At 38.4% G+C, this 15,761-nt stretch overlaps 1 protein-coding gene across 1 annotated transcript in view; it reads left to right on the top strand.

Annotated features, from left to right (window-relative positions):
• Positions 1 to 277: 277 nt before the first annotated feature.
• MRVI1 (murine retrovirus integration site 1 homolog) overlaps positions 278 to 15,761 on the top strand; it is a 71,827-nt gene continuing 56,343 nt past the window's right edge. The window contains exons 1-2 of the mRNA XM_026651492.2: positions 278 to 346; positions 15,495 to 15,595. Coding sequence (XP_026507277.1) covers positions 278 to 346; positions 15,495 to 15,595 — 170 coding nt within the window. The remainder of the gene's footprint in view (positions 347 to 15,494; positions 15,596 to 15,761) is intronic.

The following is a 15,761-nucleotide window of genomic DNA, read 5'->3' as shown; positions in this document are numbered from 1 at the left end:
CATGTTATATTTGATCTTTGAAATTTTAGTTAATAAAATGCAAGGCAAATCATTTTTAATTTTAAACTTTATTACTGTTTGTTGTTATAAAGTGATCCCCAGTGTTTGAACATAGATTTTAAATGGATTTGATTTGTATTTTTGGCACACACTATAGTCTGTGGATCACAAGGCATCTCAGTGCTTATCCCTTGAGGTTAACTTGAAACAGACATTCCCAGCAGTGCATGGTCTTTTTAGTCCACATTGCAGTCCATCGTGTCTCTCACCAGCTACCATGCCAACCCTACCTGAAGATGAGGGACAGCCACCAGAAGCACAACGCACCAGTTCTCCTCCAGTCAAAGTAAGCAATCTTAAAAATCTATTCTATTGATATTATGCTGCACAAATCTAAGACTGAACCGTGTCACTTTGTATACTTTCTGAAGTTTGTAAAATTGTATATGGATTTTGTACATGGCTTTTATAAAGGAAAATCATGCCTCAGCAATCTATTAGAATGCTTTGAGGGTGTCAACAAATATGTGAACTAAGGTGATCCAGTGGATATAGTGTACTTGAACTTTCAGAAAGCCTTTGACATGGTCCCTCACCAAAGGCTCTTAGGCAAAATAAGTGGTCATGGGATGAGAGGAAAGTCTTCTCGTGGATCAGTAACTGATTAAAAGATGGGAAACAATGGGTAGGAGTAAATGGTCAGTTGTTACAATGGAGATAGGTAAATAGCAGAGTCCCCCAAAGCTCTGTAGTGGGATCACTGCTGTTTCAACTTATTAGTAAATTATCTGGAAAAGGGGGTAAACAGTGAGGTGGCAAAGTTTGCAGATGATATTAAATTACTCAAGATAGATACTCAAGTCCAAAGCTGACTGTGAAGAGTTACAAAGGGATCTCACTAACCTGAGTGACTGTGTAATAATATGGCAGATGAAATTCAATGTTGATAAGTGCAAAGTAATGCACCTTGGAAAAAATTATCCCAACTGTACATACAAAATGATAGCATCTAAATTGGCTGTTATCACTCAAGAAAGAGATCTTGGAGTCATCGTGGAGAGTTCTCTGAAAACATTGGTTCAGTGTGCAGTGGCAGTCAAGAAAAGCTAGCAGAATGTTAGGAACCCTAAGGAAAGGGAGAGATAATAAGACAGAAAATATAATGCCACTATATTAATCCATGAATACTGCATGCAGTTCTGGTTGTCCGATCTCAAAAAAGATATTTTAGAACTGGAAAAAGTACAGAGAAGGGCAACAAAAATGACTAGGGGTTTGGAACAGCTTCCATCTGAGGAGAAATTAAAAAGACTGGGGCTGTTCCACTTAAAAAAGGGATGATTAAGGGAGGATATGACAGAAGTCTATAAAATCATCAATGGTGTGGAGAAAGTGAATAGGGAAGTGTTATTCACTCCTTCACATAACACAAAACCAGGGATCCATTGAAATTAATGGGCAGCAGGTTTAAAACAAATAGAAGGAAGTACTTCTTCACATAACAGCCACTCAACCTTTGGAACTCATTGGCAGGGAATGATGTGAAGGCCAAAGTATAACTTGGTTCTAAAAAGAATTGGAGGATAGGTCCATCAGTGGCTATTAGCCAAGATGGTCAGGGATGCAACCCCATGCTCTGGGTATCCCTAAGCTGGGGCTGGATGACTGGGGATGGATCACTAGATAGATTGCCCTCTTCTGTTCATTCCCTCTGAAGTATTTGACACCAATCACTGTCAGAAGATAAGAGATTGGGCTAGCTGAACCATTGGTCTGACCCTGTTGATCAGTATTTGTATACTTAGGGTTCTTCCATTACATCAAATGACTTATATACATGAGGGATGAGAGCTCTACTTTTTCAAGAATAGTACCCTCAGTTTGTTTTGGAAACTTATATTACTTACTTATTATAACATTCTGTGCTATTTATTCCAAAGCTGCCCCAAAATGTCATGTTCTTCAGAGACCGTGAATAAAAAAGAATTATGAAAACATACACATACTGTCTGTTTTATTGTAACAAGGATTTGGAGTAATTTCTTTGCATTTTCAGAACTAAATTGCAGTATAATATACAATAACTTAACATCTGAGGAAAGAACTGAGTCTTGTAGATGCTTTAAGCTAAAACTAGAAGCACTGTTGCCCTCAGAGCTACAGAGCTTGTTTCTGAAGATGTTATCTTGTTGATGCATGATGGAAATCTATTCTGTCTACAGTATCTATCAGCACTTCACTCATCACAATGGTATCTGAACATGTACCAAAATTACATAAAGTCCAGATGTGTAGTCTACATAGAAGTCTACATGCAATTTTGTAATTTTAGATAAATAAAATAACCAATAAAATACAGTTTGGCCTTCAAATAATTTGTATGTTCTTTTAAAGATTTTTTTTTTAATTTCTCAACCAATTTTTTTAAAATAAAAAGCCTATTCTTTCCTGAGATAAGTATGAATGTCTACCTGAACAAAACAACATCATTACATATAACAATTAAAGAATCACAGACCAGCCAGGTTATCCTGTTTTATGCAACCTGGTGAAAATGTAGAGAGGATTTATATTCTGGCATGTTTTCAGTTAAAATTTATCATTGTCACTGGAGCTAGGACACTGTATTCTACACTTTGGATAAAAACATCCGCTTCTTTTCTTTTAACATCATAGGAAAATATTGTCAGCAATGAACCCTGCATTGATTTGTCATGCATTCCGTCAAAATTGCACATTTTGCTGAGGGTTAGTTTCCTGGCTTAAGATAAACACCCCAGTTAGATTCAAGTTTAGCAAACGATTAGTTGGGAACATACAGTAGGTCAAGCAGATTACTTTTATCTGTCATGTGCAAATTGTATTTGAGTGTATGAGATACTCATTGTGAGCTTGCTAGGCACAGCACACCAGAAGAGGACTAGTATGAGAAACACAAACGTCTAGGCCTAAATCTTGTTAATCTGGATGGATATAACAGCATAGCCTCCTGTTCTAAAAACAAGTTTAAAATAAACTACAGTAAATGACTGATTATGAATCTTTGTTTACCAGACAAAACACTTGCTTTTCTGAGGAATGTCATTTTAAGGGGTAAGAAAACAGAAGAAGGAATTTAAGCAACAAGCTACTTTTAATCCTATCTAAATGTTTGGAACAAGAATTACAACTGGCAAATGTCTGGGCTAGGAGTATGTGCCTGTCACCACCAGGGGCCGTACTACAGCCTGAGTCCTACAGCATAATCTAGGTATTAGCTTAAAATAATGATAAATAAAGTAGTTCTGTTTTTCACTAGCTGGAAACATTCCCACTGAAGTCAATAGAAGCAGGGTTTTAAGTAAGGAGGAACACAGCTCCCTTTCAGGTTGGTGAAATGAGGACTTGCCCAGCAGGGGAATCTAAAGTCGGAGAAGCTAGTGACTGATTGAGGAATTTCTGGGGCTCTGATCCTTTCCTGCTACTAAACAGAGCAGCAATAGTACCTGCCGGGGCCGGTGCTTCCACTAGGCGACCCTAGGCGGTCACCTAAGGCGGCAGGATTTGGGGGGCGGCATTTTGCCGTCCTCGGCAGCAATTCGGCGGCGGGGGTCCTTCCGCTCCGCGTCTTCGGGGCGCTTCAGCGGTGGGTCCTTCACTCGCTCCGGGACCCGCCGCCGAAGCGCCCCGAAGACGCGGAGCAGAAGGACCCCTGCCGCCGAATGCCCTGAGGAGGAGCACTGCCGCCTAGGGCGGCAAAAACCCTGGCGCCGCTCCTGGTACCTGCTGGGAGAAGAGATGTCCCAGCTTGAAGTCTTCCTACCCTTCCTCTTTTCAGACAGTAATATTTGCCCTCTAGCAAGCCCTCATTCTCTTAAGGAGGTAACTCAATCCTACCAGCTTCCCTTATGCTGAACCTCTTTCTAGGAATTTTTAAGAAGATATTTAAACTGCAGAAAATTGCATTGGGTTTTCCAAAATTTAAGGAAGAAACCTTGGGTTCGTGTTTTTAATTTATTTTTACATCAATACAGATTCTCCAACTTGCCCAAGTCAAAACAACAATATTGGGTAGTATTTTCAAAAGCACTCAGCACTGGCCTAACTCTGCTCCCATTGACGTTAGTGGGAAAGGAGTTAGGCTAACGCTGAAGGCTTTTGAAAATCCCACTCAGTGTTTTTAGGAAAAAGGATGGGCAAATATTAGGGATGTGCACCTACCCAGCTCCACACACTGCCCACACGCATGCACACTGTTGCTTGGTTGGCTAAGGGTCTGCTTGTGGACATGTACGCCTTACAGATACATTTCTCCTCTTCTCTTCTCTCTTCTCCATGCTCTCTTCCTCCTGCTGCATCCTGTCTCCACAGCATGATGCAACATTGAGACCTATAATAACAGACACCAAAATTGGTGAGTGTGAGCACCCGCTCCTATTCTGATGCAGTCTAACCCCTGACACTGAATAGGAATGTTGCCTGAATAGGGAGTGCAGGATAGGTCTTGTATGTGTCCTGCCCCCATAGAACATTAAACAGATTTATTTATTTATTTTGACAAGACCATTTGTTCAGCACTGAAATGGTTTATACAGAATGATTGCTCAGGACACAAATCATATCCCTTTTTCTGACCTTGATGTTGTGTCCCTTTATAAATTCACTTTTTTAGAATGAACTGACCTGCAATAACAACCCGAATCTGTTGATCATAGGGTTTTAGAATTAAAAAAATTAATTGAATAGTTTCCTACAGTTGCGTTAAGAAGCTAGAGACTAAGAAATTATCTGGGGATATGTGATAGTCGATTTTTGAAACTGTGTGTAATTCTCATCTGGGATTAGAACCTGGCTGTCTCAAGACTTCTGCATTCTTTTCCACCTGCATGTTATCAGGGTCCAATGGAAGCTCTCCCTTTCCCTCTTTTTAGTATAGAGAGTCCCTTTATCATCTTCAACCCTTCTCTTCTTCAACTATAATCTGATTTTACTGGCTCTCCTGAGTTCTGATAACATATCATCCCATTATATTTTTAACTTTTCTTTTAGACCATTTATTTTATTCCATCATCCAAATCTTGATATTGCTCCTTTGACTGTTCCTTATTCCAATTTGTATCAGACATTGATTTTCTTTTAAATTGCTGGATATTATCTGCTTTATTTTGAAAGGGAAAAAAGCCTCTCATTTTTATTCTGTCTTGCTCTCCTGTCAAGAGAGCTACAACTGTGAATCTCAGTACTCTACTGCCCTCTCTATGCCCCCAATTCAGCAAATCACTTAAGTATATGTTTAAACATGCGCTTAAGCCCCTTTGAAATCAAAGTTAAGTTAAGCATGTGACTAAGTGCTTTGCTGAATAGGAATGAATTTAAACATATGCTTAAAGTTAGCTACATGCTTAAATACCTTGTGGAATTGGGGCCTAAGCAGGAAAGGAAAAAGAACATTTAGTTGTCAGAACATTCTATGATAACAATGGTCAATCCTTGTGTTACATTAGTTACTTAAAACAAGAATCCATTTAACTAAAATAAGATTTACTCAATGGTTTTATTTTAAGGATAATCTGGTCAACTAAATTAAATATTTGTTATCTAGGTACCTGTATTGTCCTTCATTTCTCATGTACTCAAAACTCCCATTGACATCAATGAGTTTTCAGTATGTCCCAGTATTGCAGGATCAAACTCTAATGTAAAAGATAGATAATGTAAATATTGGGTTGTCAATGCAAAAATTGACTTCCACAGATAGGGAATGTAGGATTGGTTTCTTAGTTTAATTAAATTAGTTATCACAAGTAAATAGCAGAGCCCCCAAGGCTCTGTCCTAGGACCAGTGCTATTCAACTTATTCATAAATTATCTGGAAAAGGGGGTAAAAAGTGAGGTGGCAAAGTTTGCAGACAATACTAAATTACTCAAGATAGTTAAGTCCAAAGCTGACTGCAAAGAGTTCCAAAGGGATCTCATTAACCTGGGTGACTGGGCAACAAAATGGCAGATGAAATTCAGTGTTGATAAGTGCAAAGTAATGCACCCTGGAAAAAATTATCCCAACACTACATACAAAATGATGGCATCTAAATTGCCTGTTACCACTCAAGAAAGAGATCTTGGAGTCATAGTGGCTAGTGCAGTGAAAACCTCGGCTCAATGTGCAGCAGCAGTCGAAAAAGCTAACAATGTTAGGAAACATTAGGAAAGGGGTAGATAATAAGACAGAAAATATCATAATGCCACTATATAAATCCATGGTCCATCCACCTCTAGAATACTACATGCAATTTTTGTCATAGACGACTTATGCCTCCCCATACTGGGGTCAGACATAATCTAAAAGAGAGGGAGCCTGGCTGGGGAGGTGGTGGTGGTGGTGGTGGCAGGCCACACCTCTCTCATTCCCGGGCCTGACTGCTGGGGACAGGGGCTGAGCGAGCCGGAAACCTGCCGAGTGGGAGGGGGGAATCTGGCTCACTCAGGCCATCTCCAGCAGCTGGGCCTGGGCAGGGGGCGGCCAACTGCCACCACCACCTCCCTTGCCACTCTCTCTGATAGCCACTGCAGCGACCCGGAGCAGCTCATGTGAGAAATGGCTGGTCCCACCCCTTCCGCTCCCCTGGGCCCAGCTTAGATACATTCATGGAGGATAGGTCCTTCAATGAGTATTAGCAAAGATGGGTGTTTTAAGAAAAGATGCTTAAAATGGAAGCACGTATTAGTAAAAATGGAATCATAGAATATCAGGGTTGGAAGGGACCTCAGGAGGTCATCTTGTCCAATCCCCTGCTCAAAGCAGGACCAATCCCCAACTAAATCAACATCTGGGTGTCCCTACACCTCTGATTGCAAGAAGCAGGACTGAACAGTAGGGGATTGATCACTGGATAATTGCTCTGTTCTGTTTATCCGTTTGAAGATCTGACACTGGCCACTGCCAGAAGATGGGATTCTGGGCTAGAGGCCACTGGTCTGTGGCCATTCTTATGTTGAACTTGGAGCTAGAAACAAATTGGTGTCATTTTAGCAAATCTGCAGTTATGCATATCACATATGGTACTATGTATTTTATCACAGTTATAAATGACGTTTCCTTTCGGACATGTAAATATACAAATATTTTTACGGTTCTCAAACTGCATTTTAAATTAGTTCTATTCTTCTTGCTTTGGATTGTACACGGATAAGCAATGTAAAATTACTGAAACAATGAAAACGAAACATCCTTTGAACTTGAAAACAAATGTTTATGTATAGTGTGAGACAAGATCTCTAGAACACACACTGGATGAAGTTCATTTTGTTTCAGAAATAATCTGCTAATATTATTGTTTCTGTTAAAACTTCCTGAGAAAGAGGATAGGTGGGGCACATCATAAAGAGAGCAGTGAATCAGAGAACATGGAAAAAGGGCAGTTAGCGTACTGTACAGTTTCTTAGTTTGAGGCTGGTTAGAAAGATTATTTTGCTAATTTTGATCTGGGATTTTACTGTTGTTTTTTATCTCTCATAGTACATCATGTGTTTGAGTTACTCAGATTTATTTTTATTTAATTTTAAATAGTAGGTGAGTTTTCTAGCTTAAAGGAAGGAGAAGAGAATTCATATCATGTGCTTCAAATTAGTCACAGCACATAAGTCCTTTCTGAGGCAGTTTTGTTTGAGATGCCATTTTGTCTGTACTGTTAAAATGCATTAGAATACTGAGTATTATTGTCTAATGGCTGAATTGTAGCCATTCCTTGTGCAGGTGCATAAGGGACGGGGCATGAGGAGCTTCCCACTTTAATCATTCAAAGACTCATAGACTTTAAGGCCAGAAGGGACCATCATGATCATCTAGACTGACCACCTGCACATTACAGGCCACAGACCTCACTCACCCTCTCCTGTAATAGACAGTAACTCAGCCAGAGGTTATGTAACATCCTCAATCATGATTTAAAGACTTCAAGTTACAGAGAATCCACCATTTACAATAGTTTCAACCTGAAAGTGACCAGTGCCCCATGCTGCAGAGGAAGGCAAAATACCCCCAGGGTCTCTGCCAATCTGACTCGGGAAAATTCCTTCCCACCTCCAAATATGGCAGTCAGCTGGACCCTGAGTATTTTGGCAAGACCCAACAGGATACAGCCACAGTTGCTCATTTGAGTACAAAGACTGCTCTTGATTAATAGTATTTGGCTCTGTGACAAAGGGCTCTGTGACTCCTTCCCACACATGCAACCATGTATCGCACGGTGTTGGGCATGAGCTTTGCACCGCCTTAAAGGGTGTGCTGTCTGAATTATACTGAAGAATATATATGATGACCTAGATTAGGTTACTTTAATCTGACCTAATCTTGAATTCAATGATTTTTGAAAAAACAAGCCTCTTATTTCAGTTCCTAATATCGATTTAGGCACTTAATTTTAGTCACCTGTTTTTAAAAATCTCAGTTGCAGTCAGGGGCGGCTCTATGTTTTTTGCCACCCCAAGCACGGCAGTCAGGCGGCCTTCCGCTGCATACCTGCGGGAGGTCCACAGTCTTGTGGATTCGGCGGCGTTTCTGCGGGTGATCTGCCAGTCCCGTGGCTTTGGCGTACCCGCCGCCGAATTGCCTCCGAAACCGCAGGACCGGCAGACCTCCCGCAGGCACGCCACTGAAGGCCACCTGACTGCCGCCCTCACAGCGACCGGCAGGCCGCCCCCCGCGGCTTGCCGCCCCAGGCACACGCTTGCTGCGCTGGTGCCTGGAGCCGCCCCTGGTTGCAATCCTGACATAGTCCAAAAGGTTTTACCCTTTGTTTATACCAGCTTTATAAAGATCACTAAGGTGTGCATGTGTAGGAGGCCTGATCCTGCTCACACTGAAGTCAATGATAGTTTTGTCATTGACTTCCACGTAAGTAGAATCAGACCTGAAAACTGATGTTATAGGCATGTGCTATTCATTCAGTAAACAGGGCAGGAAGATAGCTCTTTCACAAATGTTAATAAACAGGGTTCTATAATATCTGATCATAATAGTTTCAAAGCAACATCAGCATTGCCTTTACAGTCTCATATTACAATAATTAGGGTTTCTAGGTTTTGTCATTTATTTTTCCAAATAGTCAGGTAATATATTTCTTTAAGTTTAAATCTGCACATAATTTTCTTAAGCATGTTTTTATATTTCTTAATTCTCACTCCCCTATGATCACCAACATGGAATGTCCTGGATGTGACATCTAAATGAGAATTATGGTCATGGAGGTGAGGAGCTGTGTAAATTTCCTTTTTTTTTTTTTTTTTAAAGTAAAATCTCCTGTTTACCAGCAAGTCAGAAATTTGGTACCTGTTTTTACGTAATTACTTGGAACTTAAAATGGAAGCCTTAGTCAAAATTCATTTTATCAATTTACATTTGTCATCTTGATTTTAATCATATGTTATTTGGGAGGGAGGGTTTTATAGGTTCACTTGCAATAATGACACGTATTTTAGTTTTATACCATTTTGAAGCTATTGTCAATGCCTTTGAATTTATTAGATGAATAAATGTATTCAACAAGAACAAAATGTGGCCCTTGAGGAAAATGTATTTATAAAAAATTGATAAGTGGCGTACTTAATGGCAAGCAACTTGAGAATTGCTGAGATCAGAGTATATTTTAGTTCATGTTAGTTGTACATGTGCCCACTGGGTAAATATGTTTGTAATGACTTTGTTTACTACATTGCATTTTTAAGATAACCTCAAATGGAGAAATGATTGAATGAAAGGTATCAAAATAGTCTTTTTAAAATTATTTTTAATTGTTTCAAATGAAGAAGTAGTCATTTTGTAGCCTGAATGTCAGAAACTTTTTTGTTTTATTTTGACATTACTCCTAATTTTGGCGTGTGGATTTCAGCTCCGTGAAACTGAATACCACATCTTCTAAATACACAAATCAGTTTTGTCAGGAGGACTTTCATTAATCTATGTATTTTGAGTAGACACTGATGAAGTAGTTCTAATATTTTAACCCTAAATTTTACAGATTTAAACCTATCTTCTGATTAGTCATATGTCTTTGTTATAAATCAAGATTACTTCATTGAGCACAGTTGGAACAAATACAACATTTTCACTCAGAGCCAATTTGAATTTACAGAATGGAAAAGCACATGTGAATCTCTGCCATGTATACCACATAACATATTGTTTTAGAAGCATTCAGAAGTATTGAGAGCCAAATTCTGCTGAATCCATTGCTCATTGAAGTCAATAGTAAGTCTCCTTTGGGTCAGGCTTTCAATTATTGGGGTGTAATTGAGGGGAAATTTGGCCCTCAAAAAATTTACATATTATATAGCTGTATTGTATTGTAACTATGCTATAGAAATCCTATTTTAATTAGTTCATAAAGTATTTCATTAGAATTGTCTTGTTTCTTAACTCTTTAAATTAAGAATCATTAGGGTGGTAATTTATGGCAAATGCTTTCTCCGCTTAATCCTTGTCAGTGTCTTCTTGGTAGAAGTCCCCCAAATTAATCTCCTAATTGTTTCTACTGAAAAGTGGAGATACAGCAAGTTATTCTATTGCTCTGGTAGATTTGTTCCTTCAGAATACAGGGAAGAAAGTGCCATTCACTTGTGGGCAACTTTAACTCCAGCCAGAAATACTAACAGTATTGCAGAGCGGTGTGTTCCATTCATTTTTTCCTAAAATACAAATAAATCTTTCAAAATGAGCCTACACTCTCTTTTATCAGTATAGTTTTCTGTGAATTGAGGCTTTTCAAACTTATTTACTTGATTAGTGTCAGGAGTAACAATAATCCATTTGTTTATGAAAATACTTAAAATGTGCACTGAATTCTTCCTTTTTTCTCTTTATATTTGTATAGAATATAACACTACTTAGCATTTACATAATGACTTTTTAATTTCAAAGCATTTTACAAACATGAATTAATCTTTGTAACTTCCCAATTAGGGAGGAAAGCAGTACCTGAATTTCCCAGATGGAGAAACTGAGTCAGATGTTAAGTGGATTGTCTAAAGAGTTGTAATTAGAATGCATGTGGTTTTTTATGCTCATCCCTATGCTCTGAGTTATTATGCTTATCCTCCATCTGTATTTGGCTCTACTTGTATGTGCATATGTTTATATTGAATATTTCTTCTAGCATCATTCTTTTCCATATGTAACTGATTGTTTTGCATTTTTTTAAATGATACAATTTTTGCTAATTTGAAGCAATCTTCCTCCTTAATATTGAACAGAATAAGTCTTTCAATTGTCCTCTATCAAGAAAAAAGAACTTCAGAAATACATAACCATCTAACAGTATATAGATGATGTTTGGCTGACAAGCTAATGTATGGGTCAAGGGCATAATCTTTTTGACTATGTATGGGAAATCCACAGGTCTTAATTCCAAATATATTCTTTGCACTTTTTCTAGTAATATCATCATCTGTAGATCATACACAGGAAACGGCCTCCAAAACTCCAGTATCCACTTCTCAACTTTTGGCATTACTCCCAGCTCTCCAGTATAGGTCATGGGCAGAGACAATAGAAATTTACAGTTGCTAGAAGTTGTGGGTATAGGTTCCTCTAACAGTTCTTACCATATTTTTCTAGAAAGAAGTGTCAGAATCATAGTACCAGGATGACTCAATTAGATTTTTAATTATTGACCTTGGACCAAAGCTACAGTGTTAGGATCATGCATTACCTTGATTCACAGTAGATCTCCAACAGATAACGATGGGAATTTTACACAAAGATTGAGGGTAAATATGACCTTTATATAATAAAGATAATGACACATTTACTCATTTTTTGGAGGTTGGGGGAACTGGAATTACCCCTATTGAAGTCAATTGAAAGAGACTTGTGGAACAAAGTGTTGAAATCAATAAAAATATTTGTGAAGGTAGTATTCAACATGACTTAAAGGTGACAGAATGTAGTCCTTCTTTAATAAAACTAATACTGTATTCTGCATTGCTAATTGTAAAAAAACTTATGAAGGGCACTGCTAAGACCACTATTATTTCTGCCATTGTTTTCTATGGCTATTTGCAAGTTCAGTTATCCAATTTGCGTGTATATTAGTTGTGCAGTCGCATGATTAACTTCTTTGGAAATTGGGTCCTTAAAATATAACCATTGGACATCAGAATCAAAACCCATTTTCTAAAAAAAAAAAATCTATTTGTATGAAAATGAAAGCTTTCTGTGGGATCTGAATCTATTATGGGGCTGTAATAGGATATTAAGTAAAGTGAGGGGGGGGTTGACACTCCTAGTTCTAGCATCTAAAGTATCATTTCTAAAAATGGTGTATCTGGCCCTTCGGACTGTGCAGAAAACTTCACAATGCAAACCAGTGCAATGTTGTCTTCTTTAATCTGCAGACAACAGATGGAAATTATATTGCACCAAGAGACTTGTGAATTTTCTCTATATATCATAACAGTGTATCAGCCTTCAAGCTTACTTATGACCATTGTTAATTCACATAACAGGTACATGTTATCCAGCAGATACATATGTCCAGTGTAGACAGATACTGTGCTGTTTCATTTGTTTAAAAAAGATATTCCATAGAAACTGCTGTCATTATGTACATGTTAAAGAACTGATAAAGGGAATGAAGCAGCAAGTTGGGACAGCTGGATTCAGTTCTGGTATTGATTTATAAGACCCATGCAATTTTTTTAATCAAACAAAAAATTAACTGTACTAATTTAGTAGGTTCATGTTTTAAAAAAAAACACACACACACAAATTGCTATCCTAACCTTTTTTTTAAGGAATTAACTGGAATGTGGAGGAATTTGTTTTTTTGTGGAGAAGAAGAAAGCTTTATAATATATTTCTCATTTTCCTCCAAAATCCATATAAAACATCAACAGATTTCCCATTTGTTAGTTATGGATAACCTTAACTAACTTTCTTCAAAACTGCAGCCACCACCTCTACTTATTGGCAGTTCTTTATAAAATATTTTAGTATGAAATCTGTGTCTCAGAAATATTTCTGTGCTGATTTGAAAGAAGGATTTTTTTCCCCTAGGGCAAAATTTTCATGCAGCCACAAACGAGCATCTCATTTTGCACCCTCATAAAAATGAGTGCTCACCTGTTTTCTGCAAGTGATTGGTTGTGCACCCACTTTTGCAGGTGCAGTCCAGGGTACATTTAGAAATGGAGGCTGTATAATTGCCTGATTTGCATGAACAAAGGCTAGTTTACACACCCAAATGCAGGATGTTGTGATTACTATACACATGCAGTGAGTGCACATCTGTCACATTGTACAAGGCTTTAAAAATTTGACCTTCAACACTGACACCTACTAGAGAGACAAGGTGGGTGAGGTAATGTCTTTTATTGGGCCAATTTCTGTTGATGAAAGAGAAAAGCTTTTCAGCCACAGAGAGCTGTTCTTCCAGTCTGGGAAGGTTACTCAGAGTGTCACAGCTAAATACAAGGTGAAACAGATTGTTTAGTATAAGTGGTTAGTTAACACATTCTAAAAGACCATTCAAGTTGAAGTGGTCTGTAAACAGCTCTGCAGTTATAGGGTTAGTGGTTACAGATTATTATAATAATACGTAAATCCAGTGTGTTTATTAAGACCATGATTTTCAGTGTCTAGCAAAATTATGAATTTAAGCTCCAAAGCTTGTCTTTTGAAGGAGATATTGTGCAGGGGTCCGATGAGAATGAGAACTGAGAGATCAGATATAAAGTGATCACTTTGTGAAAAGTGTTCACACCCAGGGGATATGGCGTTTTGTCTCTTATCATTTTTCTGTGTGAGTTAATTCGAGAGCGTAGTGATTATCTGGTGTCACCCATAGTTGTTACTGGGGCATAGAGTGCACTGGAGGAGATACACCACATGTAGCGGAAGGCATGTATAGGATCCAGGGATCTGTTGTGGGAGGTTTTGATCATCGTAGCAGTGGAGATATGGCTGCAGGTTTTGCATCTCTTGTTATGTCAGGGCCTGGTGCCACTTTGAGTTGGTGTGTCCTGGCCTGTGGGGAGCTTGCTTCTGATAATGAGCTGGGCCTTCAACAACAACTACCCATCCATCAGACTCTCTTTAGAACACTCCCACACCAGCATCAACTTCCTGGACACGATCAGCTTCAATAATGGAATCCTACAGACAACTATATACAAGAAACCCATGGATCAGCACCCTTACCTTCACAGATCCAGTAACCACCCCAAACATACCAAGAAATCTATCTACAGCCTGGCATTCAGATACCACAGAATATGCTCTGAGGAGAAAGTCCAGGATACACACCGTAACACGTTTAAAACCGCCTTCATAAAACAAAGACACTCCACCAGAGAAGTAGATCACATCATGGAATGGGCCGCCCAAATTCTCCAAGAGAACCTGCTTCAATATAGAAACTACCCGCCTCCTACACACCCTTATCACCCCACACTGGAACCCATATGGGTTATCATTAAACAGTTACAACTCATACTCTATGAAATAAATTTTTCCTGAACCCCCTTTTCTGGCCTTCAAACAACCCCCAACCTTGCCAAGCTCTTTATCGGAACAAGTTCCCCACAGACCCGGAAATAGCAATTCAAACAGCATCAGACCTCTCCATAACAAATGCAAAACATATCTCCACTGCTACGGTGACCCCCACAACATAGCTTTCAAGATCCATGTGTACCTTTCCCAGACCTGAAGAAGAGTTCTATGAAGCTCAAAAGCTTGTTTCCAGAAAAAAAAAAACAAAAAAAAAAAAAACCAACAACGGATCCACCTTCTCTTTCTAATATCCTGGAACCAATACCACTACAACAACACTGCAAACTGACACAGACTGCCATGTAAACTTTTAAAAATGACATATTGTATTTATTAAAATATATGGCTGTTGTAAAATCTGAAAAGTCCCACTATATTTGGTTACAACAAGCACTGCTAATTCATGTTGATGTGAGATAGGGAAATAGAAAGCAAGCAATAAAAGAACATAAAAATAATAGTTTCTGTATGCTGAAACAAACTCTTGTTGCTGCTAATTGGAGTTTTGCACCAAATTTAAGCCACCATTGTAAAGGATCCATTCTTCTCCTTTTCTTACATGCCATTCTCATTAACTTCAATGGGATTTACACTTGAGCTTCAAGGGGAAGACACAGATTACTCAAAATGTGCCTCAGCACCTCTGTGGGACTGATCCTGAGAGTCCTTGTAAAAGCCAACCTTTTACTGATTTTTATTTTGTGCAAGGACTGCTAACATTAGGCCCTATGTGAAAAATTGCATGTCAATGGCTAGTCATCATTTCTCCACAATAGTTGGAGTTAAGGATTGGAGTTCATTATCTGTTGTGTTTGAAGGAGATTTAACTCTTATATTGTTGAACCATGTTCATCTTTTCTCCTGGTAAATTGACAGAGAAATACATTTTATATTCCATATACAGCATCAGTTTTCAGTGTTTTAAATTTTTGTTTAACTACATTTTTATTTGTCACAAACCATTCAGGATGCTACTATTGAAGGGACAACATGCAGTACACCTTCTATTGTTCTTCCAGAGAATGCTGTAACGCCAGATGTAGAAATTGATAAAAATCTGGTTAACAGGTACTACATATAATACATGTAACATGAATAAGGACTGCAAAATGCATGCACAAAGTTTACATAAATTTGCTAATCTTCCAGATTAACATAATTTAAATTTTGAGCAAACATGAGATTAAAACAACTATGGAAATAGATTTTTCACATAATTTGGACCCAGTTTAAC

Source organism: Terrapene carolina, unplaced genomic scaffold (genome assembly GCF_002925995.2).
Source record: "Terrapene carolina triunguis isolate 2854851 unplaced genomic scaffold, T_m_triunguis-2.0 Scaffold96, whole genome shotgun sequence".
In the NCBI taxonomy this organism is placed as follows: domain Eukaryota; kingdom Metazoa; phylum Chordata; order Testudines; family Emydidae; genus Terrapene; species Terrapene triunguis.
Note: the sequence above shows the minus strand (reverse complement) of the source record. Positions and strands in the feature narration are given on the sequence as shown.